Source organism: Malaclemys terrapin, chromosome 3, assembly GCF_027887155.1.
Source record: "Malaclemys terrapin pileata isolate rMalTer1 chromosome 3, rMalTer1.hap1, whole genome shotgun sequence".
Classification (NCBI taxonomy): domain Eukaryota; kingdom Metazoa; phylum Chordata; order Testudines; family Emydidae; genus Malaclemys; species Malaclemys terrapin.
This window is the reverse complement of record NC_071507.1, coordinates 185,733,174-185,750,477: the sequence shown is the minus strand read 5'-3', so window position 1 is coordinate 185,750,477 and position 17,304 is coordinate 185,733,174. Positions and strand designations below refer to the sequence as shown.

Here is a 17,304-nt window from a genome sequence, read left to right as displayed (position 1 = left end):
GGGCACAGGGGAGTGAAGTGAGCGCGGCTTAGGGGCTGCGCTGGGGAGCAGGGGCGGGGGACTGCCAGAACGGGGCAGCTCTGGGCTCCTCGGGGCAGAAGGGACGGCTGACCCCCTGGCTGGGGCGCTGAGGCTGCTCCCCTGCCACGCGTGGCTTCGGAGCCCGGCTCGCCCGCGGGTGCCCGGGCGCGGGGCGGCGGGTGCCCGCAGGGAGATGCCCTGGGAGCCGTGCGGGCTGGAATCTGGCTGCCCCGTAACAAGCCGGAGAGTTGAAAAGTTGGATCTTCTCAGCGAGACACTTTCCCCCCGTAGTGCGCATGCCCAGCGTCCGGTTGGGGGTTGAAATAAGGAGGAGGCTGGAGGGAAGGGATCACTCCAGTCTGAGCTCGGCTTCTCCAAGGCGCGCCTGCCCTCAGACCCACATACAGCAGCAGGAGGAGGAGGAGGGAGAGAGATTCTCACCATCTCCATCCCCAGGAGCACCTGGCTCCCTCTGCTCTCTAGGATCTGTCTGTACCCAGCTGGAGGAGGGGGGGTGGGGGGTGGGGGAAGAGAGCCCAACCAGGGCCACTAACTTAGCCCAACTTTTTTACCAGCTCCAATTTAGCCCCGGATCTTGTCACTTCTGCCAGCGGTGGAGCACAGATCGGGATTAGGTAAATAAAAAACCAACAACTCCTTTTGTTTTTTTCCCCAAGTCTCTGTGGTTGGCTACATCAGTCCAAAGTGTCCCCTATCTGCCTCGGACAGTGCAGGTGAAGGGACAGATCTGCTGTCGTTAGAAGGACTTTTTTTTCTTTGGGGGCGCGGGGTGAGGGGAGCTTGTCTGAAAGTCTTTAAATGGTGCTTGGATATTTTGCTGCTATCTAAAAGCGTGCCTATCCCATATGGAGCTGCTCCTTCCCCAGTGCAGCCGAGCTATGCTTTTAAACGGAGATGAAACTGACATGCAGTCTGCAAAACCCGGGGTTAGTCAGTCCCTAGCAGTCTCGAGTGCCCTAAACTGTGTAGACTTGAGCGTTTAGATTTGTATTATTGTGTACGCAATTCTGCGCGTTTTAGTTACCAGGCAGCATTCACCTCTTTCAGACAGAGCAGAACTGACATGAGTCTGATGTGTTACCTCCGTTCGGAGGAAGTTCTGTGCAGAGAGAAACTCGCTTCTTTCCAGGCCATTCTGTCAAATGTTAGTGTAAAAGTGAGGCTTATTCGTTGTTATTGTTATTTCTGGCTGTCAGGAGGGAATGCTATAAAAACTGGACCTTTTGTAGATTGCTGTTGAGGTTGGGGGGAGAAAATAAACTCAAGAAAGGTGCCTGGAGTTGTTGACCCCAAGCAGGTGCACTGTTGGTCCAATTTAAAATGTACCCAGCCCAGTAAAAAACATAAACAGGGACCTGATCAAGATGCTAATGCAGCATAATGCTGTCACTTTCCTACAACAGAGTGACTCCGCAGGATATATAGATTTAAATAAATTAGATAAATGTTTATCAGAGATGGTCTAGACAGTATTTGGTCCTGCCATGAGGGCAGGGGACTGGACTCGATGACCTCTCGAGGTCCCTTCCAGTCCTAGAATCTATGAATCTAAAGATCGGTGGTGTCAGGAGATTAATCGAAAACCTGCACGGTTTGATTGCCTGAGGCCTAGGGGAGCGAACTACACTCTCTCGTTGGCCTGCCATAACTAGAGACGTTGGAGAAGTAACTGTCGTTGTCTTCTTTCCATGACTTGGACTCGGGAAGCTAAGGGAAAAGGGGGTTGCGGATGGAAGGAAAAGTTGCTATTACCGATTATTTACGGAGCACCGTTTGCTCCATAACTTGGGAGGAAGGCTGGGACTTCCGGACTGTCATGTGAAGAGGGTGCAATTATTTAAAACAATTTAATCCAATAATAAATGAAACGTTTACACTCGCAGGTATTTTTCTAATTGCTCAACTGGTTTGTGTATTAAATGACACCCCTAGGAAGCCCACATGCATGCTTTCTAGCAGAGGGCATTCCCAAGCACTGCTGTGCTTGAAAGGAGGCAAAATACGTTAAATTGGCATGTTTAATTCCATTGTAAGAACATCATAATTGCTGTCTCATGAGGATCCGGACTGAGTGGGTTAAAAGGCTGCATTGAATACTTAAATTGAGCAATCTGTAATGAACTGGATTTTTTTTTTTTGGAGTATAACATATGCCTGTATTAATCAGCATTCGCTACGGTGGTCCGCAAGGCGTGTCAGCACTGATTTCATGATAAAATGTGAATGATGATGTTACAAGGATTTAGCAGAGATATGCTGATTTAGTCCTTCCCGTCCTCATTAATGTAAGCAATTAAGTCCTCCACGCTCAATTAGACCCGAATAAACCTTCCTCAATAGATTCTGCACACTCCATTAATAATCTGAAGAAATCTGCGCGGAATTCTCTAGTTGTATTCTCCAGAGCATCACGCTCTCAAATGCAGAGCGAAAGAACAACTTACAGTCCCAATTAATTCCCTTTGCGGCTAGTTTCCTAAACACAGGTAAATTAAAAGGTCAATTTCCTCGTTTAAACTGATATAAATTCTGTCGCCTTGAAGGAAATATTGGCTACCTGGCACGCTGATAAAATTCTGCAGACCGTTCCAGTTTAATCAAAAGGATTTGGCTAACAAATTTTAAATAGTTCATTCGAAACAGGGTGGTTTTTTGACAGATGAGCCTTGTGGCAGGAGTTCTAGATATTCCCCCACCTTCTAAAGCCCCAAGAATCTGAAGTTTTATAACCACCAATTTATCATGTTTGTAAAAATAAGCAACATTTCAAGCTAATTTACTTCATCTATTCCCCCATGTGGAACTAATCAGTAAAACTCATTATTTATGAGTCAAGTATTTAATATAACAAATATCCCTCTCAAAAGACACATCAGAAATAGATAATTCAAAGTGAAAAGTAGAAAGACTGACTAACCACAAGATTACTGTGAGATTAATTTAATTTCGATTCATGAGAGGCGACCAACAACAAGTTTGCCCACATTTTTTTCTTATTTATAAAATAGGGGAGAATATTTAGATTGAATTTATCTGGAACGTAGATTCCTGTGATTGTAAAACAATGGCAATTAGACAATAGCATGACCAAATCTCCAAAATAGGACAAAGGGTAAGAAAGCTGGGGACAGATGTAGTCTTTCAAGTTTATGATCTTATTTTGCAGGGTAAATTTATCTTGGCAAGAGTGGGTTTTGTTTCAGTCCTGTGTCAGTACACAAGTGGCTTGCTCTCAATTACTCAGCAAGCAAATCTGGTGTTTAAAAACTGTACAGTTTTATTGCGATGGGGGTGGGAGCGATGCAAGCAAATAACTCACAGGCTCTTTTTTAAAAAAAGATAAGGATCTGTTTACATGAAGCAGAATTAAAGGTAGAGGTGACACCGAAATCAAAGAAACATTGATCTCTCTGTGGGGAAGGGAATGAGTAGAAAAGTACTGCAGAGAGAAATACACATTCCCTTTGATGTCTTAAGAGAGACTTCTCTACGAAATAAGCTGCTCTTCATCTATATTTTTGACTACCCCAGCTGTACAGAGCAAAAGTGTAGCTTTCATTTCTGGAAGGATGCCAACAAACTTGTATCAACCTGAACGCCCCGCCCCCCGAGCCCCTTCCTTTTAAAAAAATAATACTGCTTCTAGCAAACAACATAATTAGGACAATGGATGCTATTATGAATCATTTTTTGCACTTCCTTTTGCTTGAAAGAATCGTTGCCCGTGTATTCGTTTGGAAAACTGAAACCGATTTTCTTAAAAAATGTGACATCCTTGTAAATCAGGATTTTACCTAAATCTGTCTGGTGGGTTTGTGTTTTATATTTCTGGTTTGTTTGTTTTTTTTAAATAAAACATATGATATGAAAAGAGTGGAGGGGCCCAGAATTCTGGGCTCGAAATTCGTTGAATTTGCTGTGGCTTGACCCACGTTTCAAAGATAAGAATGAGCCAGGATAATGGTTTACAATTATGACCGATGTTCGGGTATCTAGGCGGAATGGGCAGCTGTATGTTTAGTTTAGTTTGTTCCTGAAATAAGTGATCAAGACACTTGTACCGCAACAAGGAGACACCTGGCACTATATTAAAACTAAACCATGTTTGTTTCTCCGGCTGAAGAACAAATCTCAAAACGCAGGTTCGACCACTGGTCCCTGAACAGTTATGGGACGGAGGGAGTACTGTGTATGGTTTTTTAATCAGCCGCTATACAAAATGTATCCAATTAGCAAAGGCAAATCTCGGGAAAATGTCACACTCTTTTATTCTGGGTCATTGCGATGGAATTCCTATAGGATTTGGGTCTCCTTTCCTGCGGTTGATTTATGTAAAGCGGTGTGAAAGGTGGCCGTGGGGTAGAGGATGGGGCTGCTCAGAGGAAAAAAATCCCCCTCTCATAATCTCCCGCCTTGGCCCCATACCCTCCGCATAGTTTCTGCAACGGCTATTTTCCTTTTAATCACATCCATATATACATCTTTTGTTTGCCTGGGATCTAGAACTCTTCGGCCATCAGGTTTCCTTTGCGCCTGAGTCTACAGAGACAGCTAGCAATCTGGTGCTCGTTTGTAAACTCTTCTCCAAACGGGGCCTTAATATGTCAGGACATTGACATAAAAAAGTCCCTTCATCTCGATCAGAAATCCATAATCTTTCAGACATGGGGCGGGGGGAGGATCGCTTTTGATAAATGCTCAGAGAAATTAGCAGTTTGGCATTAGAAATACGGTGGCAAATTATTATCCATTCCCAGGGCCCCAAAATAGCAGTACCAGAGACGCGCTCTGGGCAATCACTGGTTGCTGGGGAAATAAACATGGAGAACCAAATCATAGAGAGCGAGCACCCCCGCCCCCAATCTAAATGTGTCACTTAAGAGGGGCGAGCTTTAAAATATCTGCTGCTGTTTCCCCCAAAGAGCTGCATCTTCTGCAGGAGATATGCGTGTGTTAATTAATGTGATTGCAGGACGAGTCGAATAGTCCCAGTTACCTACGTTTTTCTCTCCGTCAATATTTCCTTTGCCTTCCGAGGTGCAGTGCAGCTGTCTGGCTGGGACGGCCTGAGGGACCCTGATTTGAAAACACCCTCCCCCCCATCCCATCCCAAGTTCCTCTTGAGTTCAATGGGTTTTTTAATCAGACTTTAGCGGAGGGGCGGGCTTTGCTTGTAGTACCTAGGACGAGTCTGGGTCTCCCCCAGCCACAGTGCAAACCCGCAAACTGGAGGTTGTGGGAGCCCGCAGCGTGGCATCGATTGAGCCAATCTGCCTGCGCGGAGATCTGACTGAAAATCGCTGGCGTGGCATGGGGCAGCGCAGTTCCAACTGGGCAGCACTTGCTGTGGGAAGATCCCTCGGCTTGCCTGCTCTCGGGAGAGGTACTGTAGTGCCCCGCAAAGCGGCTGTGGAAAGGCGCTTGCTAACCCCTAGTTTTAAAATGGGGTTTTATTAAGCCACCATCTCGCTTGATTAGCGAAGATCTCGACCAAGCTCGTCCCCTTGCAACGGAAACAAAAACGAAAATTCAGACTTGACACCGGGACGCAGGGCTTTCCTATTTACTATTAGCAGCCTTCAAAAACCATCCCCCCCAGCCATAGGTGCTGGACCTGGGGTGCTGGTTTGAAGTGGTTTCCATCGCTTACAGGGTTTACAGTTTGGTTTAATGACTGTCAGCTCCCCCCACTATACACATTGCTCCAGCACCTCTGCCCCGGGCTTTGACGGAGTTCCCATGCAGCGGCCAGGAGGAGGCAGCTGAATGGCTGGGGCTGGACCGGGAAGGGGCTAAGGGGAAGCGCTGGGAGACGCAGCTCTCCAGATGCAGGGGCTGGGAGTGGGCGAGGGTAAAACCCTCGCGCTCTACTTCCCATTGGAGGTCAACGTTTGGTGGGTTCGGCGGGGAGACCTGTCACTCCTCTGGGCGGCAGAGGGCGAGCCCTTGCTTCGTACGGGCAGGATAAGGCAGCCATGCGCTTTAGTTTTAACTCTTTTACCATGTGAGTTGCCAGGAAAAACGGTGTCCCCTGGGACTCACGGGGGCTTTGCCATTGACTCCAGCGGGCGCTGCAGCGGGGAGCTTGGCACGTCCCCGCCAGCAAACTGGGTGGCTTGGGGGTGTAGCCTGGGGGGGGGGTGCAGCCGAATAGCCTGAAGTTACACACAGCCTACCTAGAGGGTCTTGTTCCTGCCCAGCGAGCTGTGCGTAAAGTGGAGGAGGCCGCGCTGCAGCGAGCCACGGCTACCGAGGGATGGTTTGCGTTAGGAGCAGGCTTGGCGGCGGGGAGGGGGCAGATGAAAGGAGTCCTAACGACCTGCAGATCTGTGCAATGAGCCTGGGGCTTGCACGGCTGCTGTGGGAAGGGGCCAAGGCGCACAGCGCCAGAGCCACTGCGAGCAATGGGCACCTTTCCACTGACCTGCCACGGGCTCTGGGATACGCCCAGCAGCCCGGGGCTCCGAAGCCGGCCCTAGAAAAGGAGAGTAGCAGGCGGGGTGGCGGACCTGTCTCTATGGTCTCCCTGTTACAGGTCCTTGTCTTTCTCTTCCAGACACTCGCCTTCCCTGCTCCGAGATCCTCCTCCCCAGTGGTCACGATGGGAAGTAAGACTCTGCCGGCCCCAGTGCCCATTCACCCCTCCCTGCAGCTCACTAACTACTCCTTCCTCCAAGCGTTCAACGGGCTGCCCGCGGTGCCCTCGGACCACCTGCCCAACCTGTACGGCTTCAGCGCCCTGCACGCCGTTCACCTGCACCAGTGGACATTGGGTTACCCAGCCATGCATTTGCCTCGCTCTTCCTTCTCCAAGGTGCCCGGGGTGTCCAGCTTGGTGGACGCCAGGTTCCAGCTGCCGGCCTTCCCTTTGTTCCCACACGTCATCCAGCCCAAGCAAGAAGCCACCAGCGTGCCCCTCAAAGCCAAACCCCGGTTTGATTTTGCCAACCTAGCTGTGGCCGCCACCCAAGAGGATCACTCTAAATTGGGCCAGGCGGACAGCCAGAGCTCGCCTCCAGGGCTCGGCTCCTTGCTCGAGGTAACTAAGCTCTCCCCGGAGAAGAAACCCACCCGGGGGAGGTTACCTTCCAAAACCAAGAAGGAATTCGTCTGCAAATTCTGTGGCAGACACTTCACCAAGTCCTATAACCTTTTGATTCACGAAAGAACCCACACCGATGAGAGGCCCTACACGTGTGACATTTGCCACAAAGCGTTCCGAAGGCAAGATCATCTGCGGGATCACAGGTAACTCCAGCATTTTAACAGCACGGGGGCGCGCGGGGGCGGGGGAGGGTTATAACCATAGACGTTGCTTGGCTCTGTCCCTCCCTCTCCTATACCGCAAATAGAAAGGTGAGCTAATCCATTTCCCTCCCTAAATGCAGGAGTGTCACCTTAGGCTGTCTACTGCTTTGTACAGTTTAGTAATGTCCCAAGTGATCGGGGCTTCTTGATTTGGCAGATGAATCCGTTATAGAGGTTTACTTGCCTTCCCTATACACCGCAGAGGACCATACCCTCATCTGGCCGCTTTCTTTGCAGGCAATTTGGGATGGTCCTTCCTTTTTATTTTTGAAAGTGATTTTAATCAGAAATACAGAGTGGCCATTCGAGCCAGGTATTTACAGTAAACGAATGACTCCCATAACACTGGGTGCTTCCTGCATGAATTTTTCTCCCTGTGTCCCCCATTCTGGCTTCTTGTCAAACAGGGCATCTCACATTTGGGCCTCAGCAGTAGTTTGGGAAGTAGGCCACAAACAAGGGGTGTTTTTTGACAGGTCACCTGATTGAATTGTCACTATTTGTAAATCTATATTCTTTCTCCCCAGGTATATTCATTCTAAAGAAAAGCCTTTTAAGTGTCAAGAATGTGGGAAAGGCTTTTGCCAGTCCAGAACTCTAGCTGTCCACAAGACACTGCATACGCAAGTAAAGGAGCTTAAGCCTTCCAAACTTAAATGCTGAAACCTCCAACACCCATGAACTAACTTCCCCTCCAGACTTTATACCAAATTCAGAACAGACACAAAGAAAGCCCAGGATGGGAGCACTGAATTTTTTTTTTAATTAAAAATAAAAGGTTCCCAAATCCTGGCTTAAAATATTGTATTGCCTTTGAAACGCATATTAATAATATGGAGAGTGCAAGAGAACTGGCTGTCTTGTGCGGCTTTGATAAACTTTATGCCAAAAGGTGGTGCTCACGTATTGGACAGGAATCTTCATTTTTTAAAAGCAAAAACGTAGCTTCCAAAGGTATTACTTTTTACATTTTTTATTTTATACTTTTTTTGACTGTATAAAGCTTCTTACTTAAACACTTCAGGAAACAAAAAATTCCAGAAGACAATTAAGAACTGAAACTTTGGCTTCTTGTTACAGCACCATTGAGACCAGGAGAACAACTTGCAGACTTGTTTGTTTGTTTCTGTTGTTGTTTTCTTTTTAAAAAGAAATGTTCCAAAGTGACCTAAATCTCAAGTGAAGTCTGCCATGCACTAAAAGCCTCATATAGAGCTTGGAGCTGCAGCATCAACACTAAGTGGAGATCTTGTTTTTGTTTTGTGGTCTAGTGCCTTGGGAGGTGGTTTGTAATTTGTGGACTTATTTAAAAACACCCAAAGGAAAGAATAATGGCAATAAATCAAACTGATGCTATGCACAATGTGGTTTTAGTGGTACTTTAAAGTCTGTGTGTGTCTCGATGAGAGAGTGGGCAGGATAAATCTCAACCTGAGAATTTTAAAGGCTGGCTTTCTGAACAGTGTATTAAAAAAATTAAAACTAAGAGACATTCCAATATGTTTTGTTTATTAAAAAAGTTGTATGGCTATTTGGCACTTTATGCTGATTATTGGTAATTGACATTTATCACTGGATTGTGTTTTTTAAGTATTAAAATAAATTGTTATTTTACAGGCAAGCGTGACTGGATGTACTATTCACATATGTTCTGAACGTTCTTTAACCATTTGCTTTCAGGTCTATCCTCAATCGAACTCCGTCCCCCATTGTTAGAACTTTCCTTTTCAGGTGGTGTAATATTTTTAATTATTTTTCACAAATTGTGTACCGGGGGAGTGGCGAATGTTAAAAGTAGACGTCTTTTTTGTTGTTGTATGGGTTAGTCACTGTTTTTACCTACAAAGGAAAAGTCAATAGATCTGAGGGAGGGAAGGGAAAAGGTTGAGTCAAATCACTGTGTTCCTAGTGTGAAAAATTCACCTTGGTAACTAAATCTTGGGTATTAGCAGATAAGATTAGATGTCAAAAGTGTTAAAAAACAAATCAAATGAATAATGGGCAAACTGTTACCATTCACACAGCCTGAGGCCATGGGGGAAACACTCCTTTACATTCTCTCTCCCCTTTCATTGTCAGTAGTGTATATTTATCAATTGCATCTTGGCCCAGTCTAGTGTTGATGGGCGGCCTTTGATTACAGGCAGCTGTCTTAGATCAGAGATGTTTATTCCACTGCAAAACCGCTTTGGATTGAGACATAGAGAGGGAGTTTTGAGCCGGGTTCCATCTGAGCTTTTAAAGCATGTGTTGCTTCTTTTGTAATTTCACAGACAGAACAGCTTCTTCCCTGATCATCTGCAAGTCACCTCTGAAATCAAAAAGCTGAAATCAAACAAAAATTTGCCTTATTACAGATCAAAATAGTAACTTTTATTTTGGGTTTTTATTATTTCCAAAATATAAGGCTTAAACCTATAAAGCACTGAAATCAAAACAAAAACATTTAATTTCCCTTCTTTTCCATTTTCCCTCTTTGTTTTACAAAGATACTATTTATATGGGCAAGAAATCTTATGAATGATAAAAAAACATTACTGCCTTGCTTTTTATTTGGGAAAGATAAGGATTTTCCCTTGTGTTTTTATATATATATATATATATGTGTGTGTGTGTAGTGGTATCTGTGAATGTGTATATATATACACATACACACATTCACAGATACCACTACATGACTAATTCAATACATCTGATCAATTCCAATGTCCCTCTTATGAAAACCTTTGCAGAGTTTAGTTTAGTCAGATAATGATTGCTGACTAAATATAGCGATAAATACGGTGGAAATTGACACATTTTCAGTGGGCCAATATAAATTAAGTTTTGCAGAACTGGCTTTAGTAAAGATATGTAGTTGTATTGGGAAAATCAATGATTGTATTAAGCAACAAACAATATAAAGTACTTTGTTTTCAATTTGAGAGTCTATAAAAGAGAATAAACTTATCTGAAGTAGGGCACAGGAAGTTAAGCAGCCCTGTTTTGTATGGGGATAGATACATTGAGAGGAAAATCATGATGCATAAGAGGGTGAATTAAAAACAGTATCATTGGGTATTTAGTACCTTGGTTCCTTAGTATGCACATGCACCAAAGTAGCTTTATGAACTCTTTATTTTTTATATAATAGCCTCATGGCAGGCACCCATAATAAGAGACCTTCCTTGCCTCAAACAGTTTACAATCTACCTAGATAAAACCGACTAGGAGACAGGTGAAGTGACTTGCCCGTGGGAGAGCTGGGATTAGGACTCAAATCACCTGGTTCTCAGACCAGTGCCCTACCCAAACAGTTTGCTTTTTGCCCTGTACTGACAACACCCTAGGGTTCTCTGGTTTCAGTCAGGTGCCTGCTTTGGAAAATGAGCCAGGTTTTCCCTACTACTAGTACTTCCCAGCTACTAGGAACTGAAATGACATCTCCAAGCCACAGGAGGGGATAAGGGGGCTGCTGTTAGTGAAGCATCACCCCCCGGGGGGGAGCATTACTTCTGAGCGTGGCCTCTGTTAAGATAGTACCCAAAGCTCCAGACATACCTGATATTTGAACCCCTGCTCAAACTTCTGCTAGACCATTTGTTCAGTGGTTCCTCCCGCCCCTCACCCCCTGTTTTTAAGGAAAGTATGGCAAATATCACAGGCAATGCAAAAGGAAAGGGATCAGCAGACACCTCTCCTTCTGTGCTAGCCACTTGTAATTCATTACAGGGAACAAATGAGCAGGAATGTTCCCTGGAGTTTATTCGTGGGGGGCTGAGGTGAACGACTCTCTCCTGGAGCGAGTCATCTTTATCTAAGTAATAAATAAAAGGGAGTTTTCTGATTCACTTCCAAGGGGGTGATTACTCAGATGAAACGTTCCCATGCTGGCTGTACCATGTTCTTATTCTCTCTGATTAGGACCCCTGAATTCTGTAGGGGGAAAAAAACAATGAGAGGTAAGAAATCTGATCTATTGTTTATTAATTCTAAGCATTTCATTGTAGGATAACATAGGTGGGGAATGAAGAAGCTGCTCCTTCTGTACTCACCTTGGGCATGGGAAGCATTTCATTTATAAGGCAGCAGCTTGGTGTTTTGACCGCAAACACATACTGCTGTCAAGAATTTCCCTGTGCAATTTCATGTGGGAAACCCTGCCCATCCCCTAGAATTGATATAATCAGAATTGCCAATTTATTGAGAATGTATAGTGGGTAAATATTTTCTATAAACAGAAGTCTGGATTAGTCAAAACATCTTCTCCTGGTCTCGTGCCTAATTGTGCTAGCATGCCATGCAAAATCGCATTCTGTCAGTTTCCTCTATCAGTTTAAATCCAGGTTTATGTTCTGCACTGTAAATGCAGCAGTTCCATTCGTGTATATGATAGGTAAAGAAGAGATGCAATTGTTACATTTAGCAGACAAATAATAGGAACCCCCAAAACAAGTGAGGGAAACTAGATTGGAGATGGGCATTTTCGCATCAGTCATAGGAGTCATTTAAATGATCAATTACCTATGCGTTTTTCGTTTAAATGCTCTTCATAGTTGATATTTACCATATAACTAGTTTAGGCTTCTTAGAATCAGATCTCCATATACAGTATTTTCACAGGTTTCAATTTTCACCCTAAAAATATCCTTCAGTGGGAATTTTGCCTGAGTAAGTACTACAGCATCTGGCTTTAGTTGCCTCTTTTATACAAGATTTACAAAGAAAATGACACTTTCCCATTTCCAGTTTGACTAAAATGTAAAGCTGTCTTGTCACATTGTTTTCATATTCCATTAAAACTTTTCCTGCTCATAAAATGTAGTTACAGTATATTAAAGAACTGATTCTGCAGAGTTCACTAAGGCCAGATTCCTACTGGTGAGGCCTGCAGGATCAACTTTGAATTCAGTAAGAAGAGTTCATCCGAAGAAGTGGCCTGTAGTCCACGAAAGCTTATGCTCTAATAAATTTGTTAGTCTCTAAGGTGCCACAAGTACTCCTGTTCTTCTTTTTTTAGTAAGAAGAGTGAAAGCCTCATTGAAATTATATATAGGGGCAACAAATACTTTGCTACATCAATGTTGCATTGGCCTTCACAGAAGGTACCAGAGTTCACTCTTTCTAAAATTCTGCTTGATTTGCATATTAATTCCAGCTTCCTCTGGAAGTGACAATGCTGAGGCATCCATGCTACTTTGTAACAGGGCTGTACCTTGAAGCAGTATGGTTTTAGCTTAACATGGTGCAGTGAGCCAGAAATCCCTGCGATCTAATCTCTGCTCTGCATGACCTCAAGCAAATCACTTAACCTGCCTGCCTCAGTTTCTTCATCTGTAAAATGGAAATAATGATACTTATGTACCTTACAGGCATATTTTGAGGCCTGATTTGGAAAATGTTGTGTGTTGTTGTTATTGCCGGGCACAGTGGGTTCAATTCAGTTGCACTGAAGTGAAAGGAGTTGCTTCAGATTCAGATTCAGACTTGTGCAGCTGAGAGCAGCATCTGGTCCAGTAGATGTAATGGAGTCTGGAAAGTTAGATTCATATGTATTTTTTTCCAGCTTTGGGAGGTTTGTTGAGAGATGGAGTTCTATTGAAACTAATGCCCAGCATGCATTTCTTTCATACATTCCTATACTGTGACTAAACAGAATAAACATGGGCCAAATTCATCCTGGGTAGAACTCTATTGAAGTCTGTAGTCTTTTTAGGCATTTGGAACTGAAATTAATTGGGTTATACCAGGGATGAATTTGGCCACATCTGTTTACTGCATGTGCCATATCTGCTTGGATTGCTAGATTTTTGTTTTGTTTTTAAATGCTTTCTCTGCCTTTTTTGTTGAAAATTTTTTGAGGGTGGTGGCGGGGAACTAAAACATTCCCTTCTGCATTTCATTTATACAGCATCTATTATATTTGAGACACCTCACATAACATAGAGAAGACACCAGGAAAATTTTCAAAAGCACCAAAATGACTTAGGCTCTTAAATCCTTTTGACATTTAATAGGATTTAGGGAAAATTTTACTGACTGTTCCTGTTTGAAAGAGCTTACAGGCTAAGCTTAGTCGGAACACCAGAAATAATCATTGCAGGCAATGGGAGGGTAAGGAAAGGGAGAAGAAGAATAATAATTAAGATAATGGCATTGTTGATTATTTATTTATTCATATATAAAGGATAAAAGGGACCACTATAATCTGCTCTGATTTCCTGTCTAACATAAACCAGAGAATTTCACCCAGTAACTCATGTAGGGGAAGGAATTAAATTTCCCTACTAGGTAAATGAACACAACAGAGCCCTGTAACTTGTGGTTGAACTACAGCAAGTGTTTAAAAATATATCTAATCTTGATTTAAAAGTTCAAAGTGACAATGCATTTACTATTTCCCTTGGTAAATTTTCAGGCACACCACTAATCCAAAATAGCCTTTGTCACTAAACAGGCACATCAATTTCAGTTTCCATCGATTATGCAAACTCCTGTTAATTTATTTTTAAAGAGAAGTTCAAATTTAACAGTCGCATTCTCAATACAACTTTGAACGAGTTTAACAACAAAAATGAAACCAAATGCATTGCATTGACCCATACAGGCCAACAGTTGGTAACTGACTTTTTAAATATGAGGTCGTATCTCTCAACTGTCTTTCATGAGGACAAATACCACATCCCTCATTTTGGATTCCAATTTGCCTCCCCGGCTCGAGTTCTTGTGGGACCACATCTCACTTTAGTTTGTCAATGTTTTTGACACCTGATATGCTGAATCATGAAAACTGAGTTTATAAACTATGAGCCTGCTCTTCATCTCCTTTACACCAACTGAACTCAGTTGACTGAAGTGGAGCTACTCTTGGTTTACACAAATGTAAGTGAGAGGAAAATTGGGCCCAGTGTTATTTATGCTAGAGCAACATACGCTATATAGTTAAAAACTTCTTGTGTTATTATAATTGTGTTCTTTATTTGCATATCTCAGTTCCTGCCCCTGAATTCCTTCTCCCGTCTGTGCTGCCACTTGTACATCATGCTACTCTCTGACAGTGAGTTTGATGAAGCATCACCTTCTCCGCCTAGATCTTCAGTGGAGCTATGCTGATTTGCACTGACTGAGGATCTGGCCCCTCATCGTTTCACTCCCTTTTTCAATCCTTCCTATTTTCCCATGCCAATTCCAACTCCCTTCTTTTCTTACCTATTCATGCTTACATCTATCACTTGTGTCATTGGGCAAACCTGTCCTTTCTGCTGTCCACCTACCGCTAGAGCCCTGGTCTGTGCTTAGCACAGCTTCCACTTTTGTAGGCCTCCCTGCTTGTTGTCTGGTTCCACTTCAGTTTACCTAGAGAAAGCTGCAATAACAACGACATTTGTCACTTCACAGACCATGTCAACCCCTTCTTCCAAGCCTCCCTTTGGCTTCTTCTTGCCTTCTACATTAAGTTAAAGCTTTTTTGTCCTCAACTGCAAAGCTCTAAACAAACCTGCTTGTGCCCTATTCTACCTACTTGTTCTCTTGCTCCCTGCACTTCCCCTAAACCTCTTTCATAGCCTTAACCCTCTCATATCTTGGTACTTTGTCCCATGATATGCTTGGAGCGAGAACTGGTCCATTTACTGATTTATTCAGCAATTTAGCATTTTTTCCTCCATTCACAAATTGTCTAAGCAGACCATGGTTTTATTCTATAATTAGGAGGTGAACAAATTTCAGCCTATAGGTTGTTCATAATGCTTTATAGGGAGTATTTATTTATTTATTCAGGAGTCTGGATTCAGTAGGGGTGAAATCCAGCCCTGTCCAGATAACCAACACAAGGCCTGGCACCGGGTAAGTCTCAGTTAAGCCTTCTGGATAAGGGAGAGTAAAACTATTCCCTTCCCCATACAAAAGTGTTCAGGATAGGTCTCGACAGTGTAACCTACTGGTGAGTGTGCTGTATTATGACCCCCACCCCTCTCCCATGGGCCTTCACAGATGTTTTGCGTTGTTACAGCCCCCAGCTTAAAAATAGCCGTAGCAGCTCATGCTTTTAGCTCAGAAGGTCCCTGGTTCAATCCCCTGTCTGTCAGCTAAGAGGACAGATAGTCATAAGATCTTAGCTACATGTAGTGGAGGGAGCACAGGTCTGGGTACTAGATGCTGTTCTCAGAGAGCAAGTGGGTGGGGATGAGTGGGAGCACGTGGAGCCGTGGCTCCGGCCCCCCTCACTACTGTCCATGAAGCTAGTTGGACACATGCATGAAGAAGTGGGTATATGCTGCACATCGTAAAAGGTTCAGGTGGTGTGCAGGCCCTTGTGATGGCTTTCTGCATACAGGTGAATTTTACCCTGTCTGAGCTGGGACTGGGACTGCCTAAATTGCATGGTATTGTTTCTGCTTCCTGATTGTATGACCTGATCTTTATAAACTACTTCCTTTTGCACCCAGTTTGAATTTTGCGCTTTGACAAAACGCATTTTGTTTTATGATTAAACCAATCTTGGTTATGGGCTCCAAAGTAGCTTTCCGCAAATATTCACACACACGCACACACAACTTGGCTCATGTGAATGGTCATGAAAAGCAAATGAAAACGAGGGATTGGATGTGGCTGACTAGAAGTATGATTCAGAATTTACAGATCTACAACAATATTTACCCCTTGCTCGCTTTGGAACTGTTCCTTACTTCTCGTGTGTCCGTTGGGCGCTGCCTTTTAGATTTCTCCTTAAACCACACTCCTGCTTGAAGACTTCCCCTCATGACCATTCCACGATTTTGCCACTGCTTTTCAGCTTGCACCGCCCAGCAAGTGGGCTGCTGGATGTCTACTGTCTGACCAATTACTGACTGCTGGGCCTATGCCATATGTAGACTGTAAGCAACTGGGGGCAAGGACTCTCATTTACAGCACTGAGCACATTGTTGGCTGAACTCGGTAACTATTAAATAATAATTAAGAAGCTGCACATTTGATGAGCCCCAAAGCAGAGTGACTCACCCAACCTTATACTGTTGATTATTTCATTAGCACAGGCACGTGTCCAGGCCACGAAACAGTTTTCCCTTCTGCATTTGTATGGCGACTACTTGGAGCTGGTTTAGGAAACCATTAGTGTTTCTCCAGCAGTTGGGAAATGTTTATGTCCAGCTGTTTATTTCCCTCAGTGGATGAATAATGCTATTTTGAAGGGCTGCAAAGAGGAAAAATCAGATTTTCAAAACGAGGAGGGAAAAGGTTCAGCAATGCAGCAAAGGATGTAGGATATTCATTTCCAAAACTGGGAGGCAGGCATTTAAAATGAACTGCTGGGAATTTCCTCAAGTTTTAAACTTTCAGTGCCTACTTAAACGTAATCAGAAACAATTACTCCAATGTGTTTTATAATTGGGGAAAAGCAACAAGCAAGCAGATGGTGTCTTTAATATTCCCGACCATAAGAACTATGAGCTTTTCCACTGGATCACTATCAGCCTGTTTGAAAAAGTTACAGAACTGACACAACTTTCATAGAAATCAGCATTTAGTAATGGCTTCTGTAAATGGTGGTGTTGAATCCAATTCCTGTTAGAGGTAAAAATCCCTTGCTATGCTACTGGGATACACTGGGTGGATTTCCTGTGCTGGAGATCCTGCCAGAAGAGAAGGAACCTGGTTCAAGTAGGTTGAGAGGAGAGCTCTCATTTCTAGTGTAGTTGTCACAAGCCTTTATGTCATGTTGCAATATTATGTTGCATCATCAAAACATGACTCAGCCTAGGGAAGAGAATGGTGAATGAGAAAACAAGTGTGTATGAAAGGGCTTCCCACCCATAAGCAAGCCCCCAGCCAGCCTCATAAAGGTGCTGTGTGTACGTGTGGCCAGTGGGACTACCTAGGGGCATATCCAGGCCCCATTTCTACCACAGTGGAGAAGCTATACGATGAAAGAACTAAATGGGGACATGTAGAGTCTGGGGCCTAGATTCTCAAAGG

At 43.9% G+C, this 17,304-nt stretch overlaps 1 protein-coding gene across 1 annotated transcript; it reads left to right on the top strand.

Moving 5' to 3' along the window:
• The first annotated feature begins 267 nt into the window (after positions 1–267).
• Positions 268–8,888, top strand: OSR1 (odd-skipped related transcription factor 1). The gene is made up of 3 exons (XM_054024509.1): positions 268–656; positions 6,599–7,290; positions 7,878–8,888. Exons 2-3 carry the CDS (start codon positions 6,644–6,646, stop codon positions 8,011–8,013), a joined length of 783 nt encoding a protein of 260 aa, XP_053880484.1. The 5' UTR covers positions 268–656; positions 6,599–6,643; the 3' UTR covers positions 8,014–8,888.
• Positions 8,889–17,304: the final 8,416 nt, after the last annotated feature.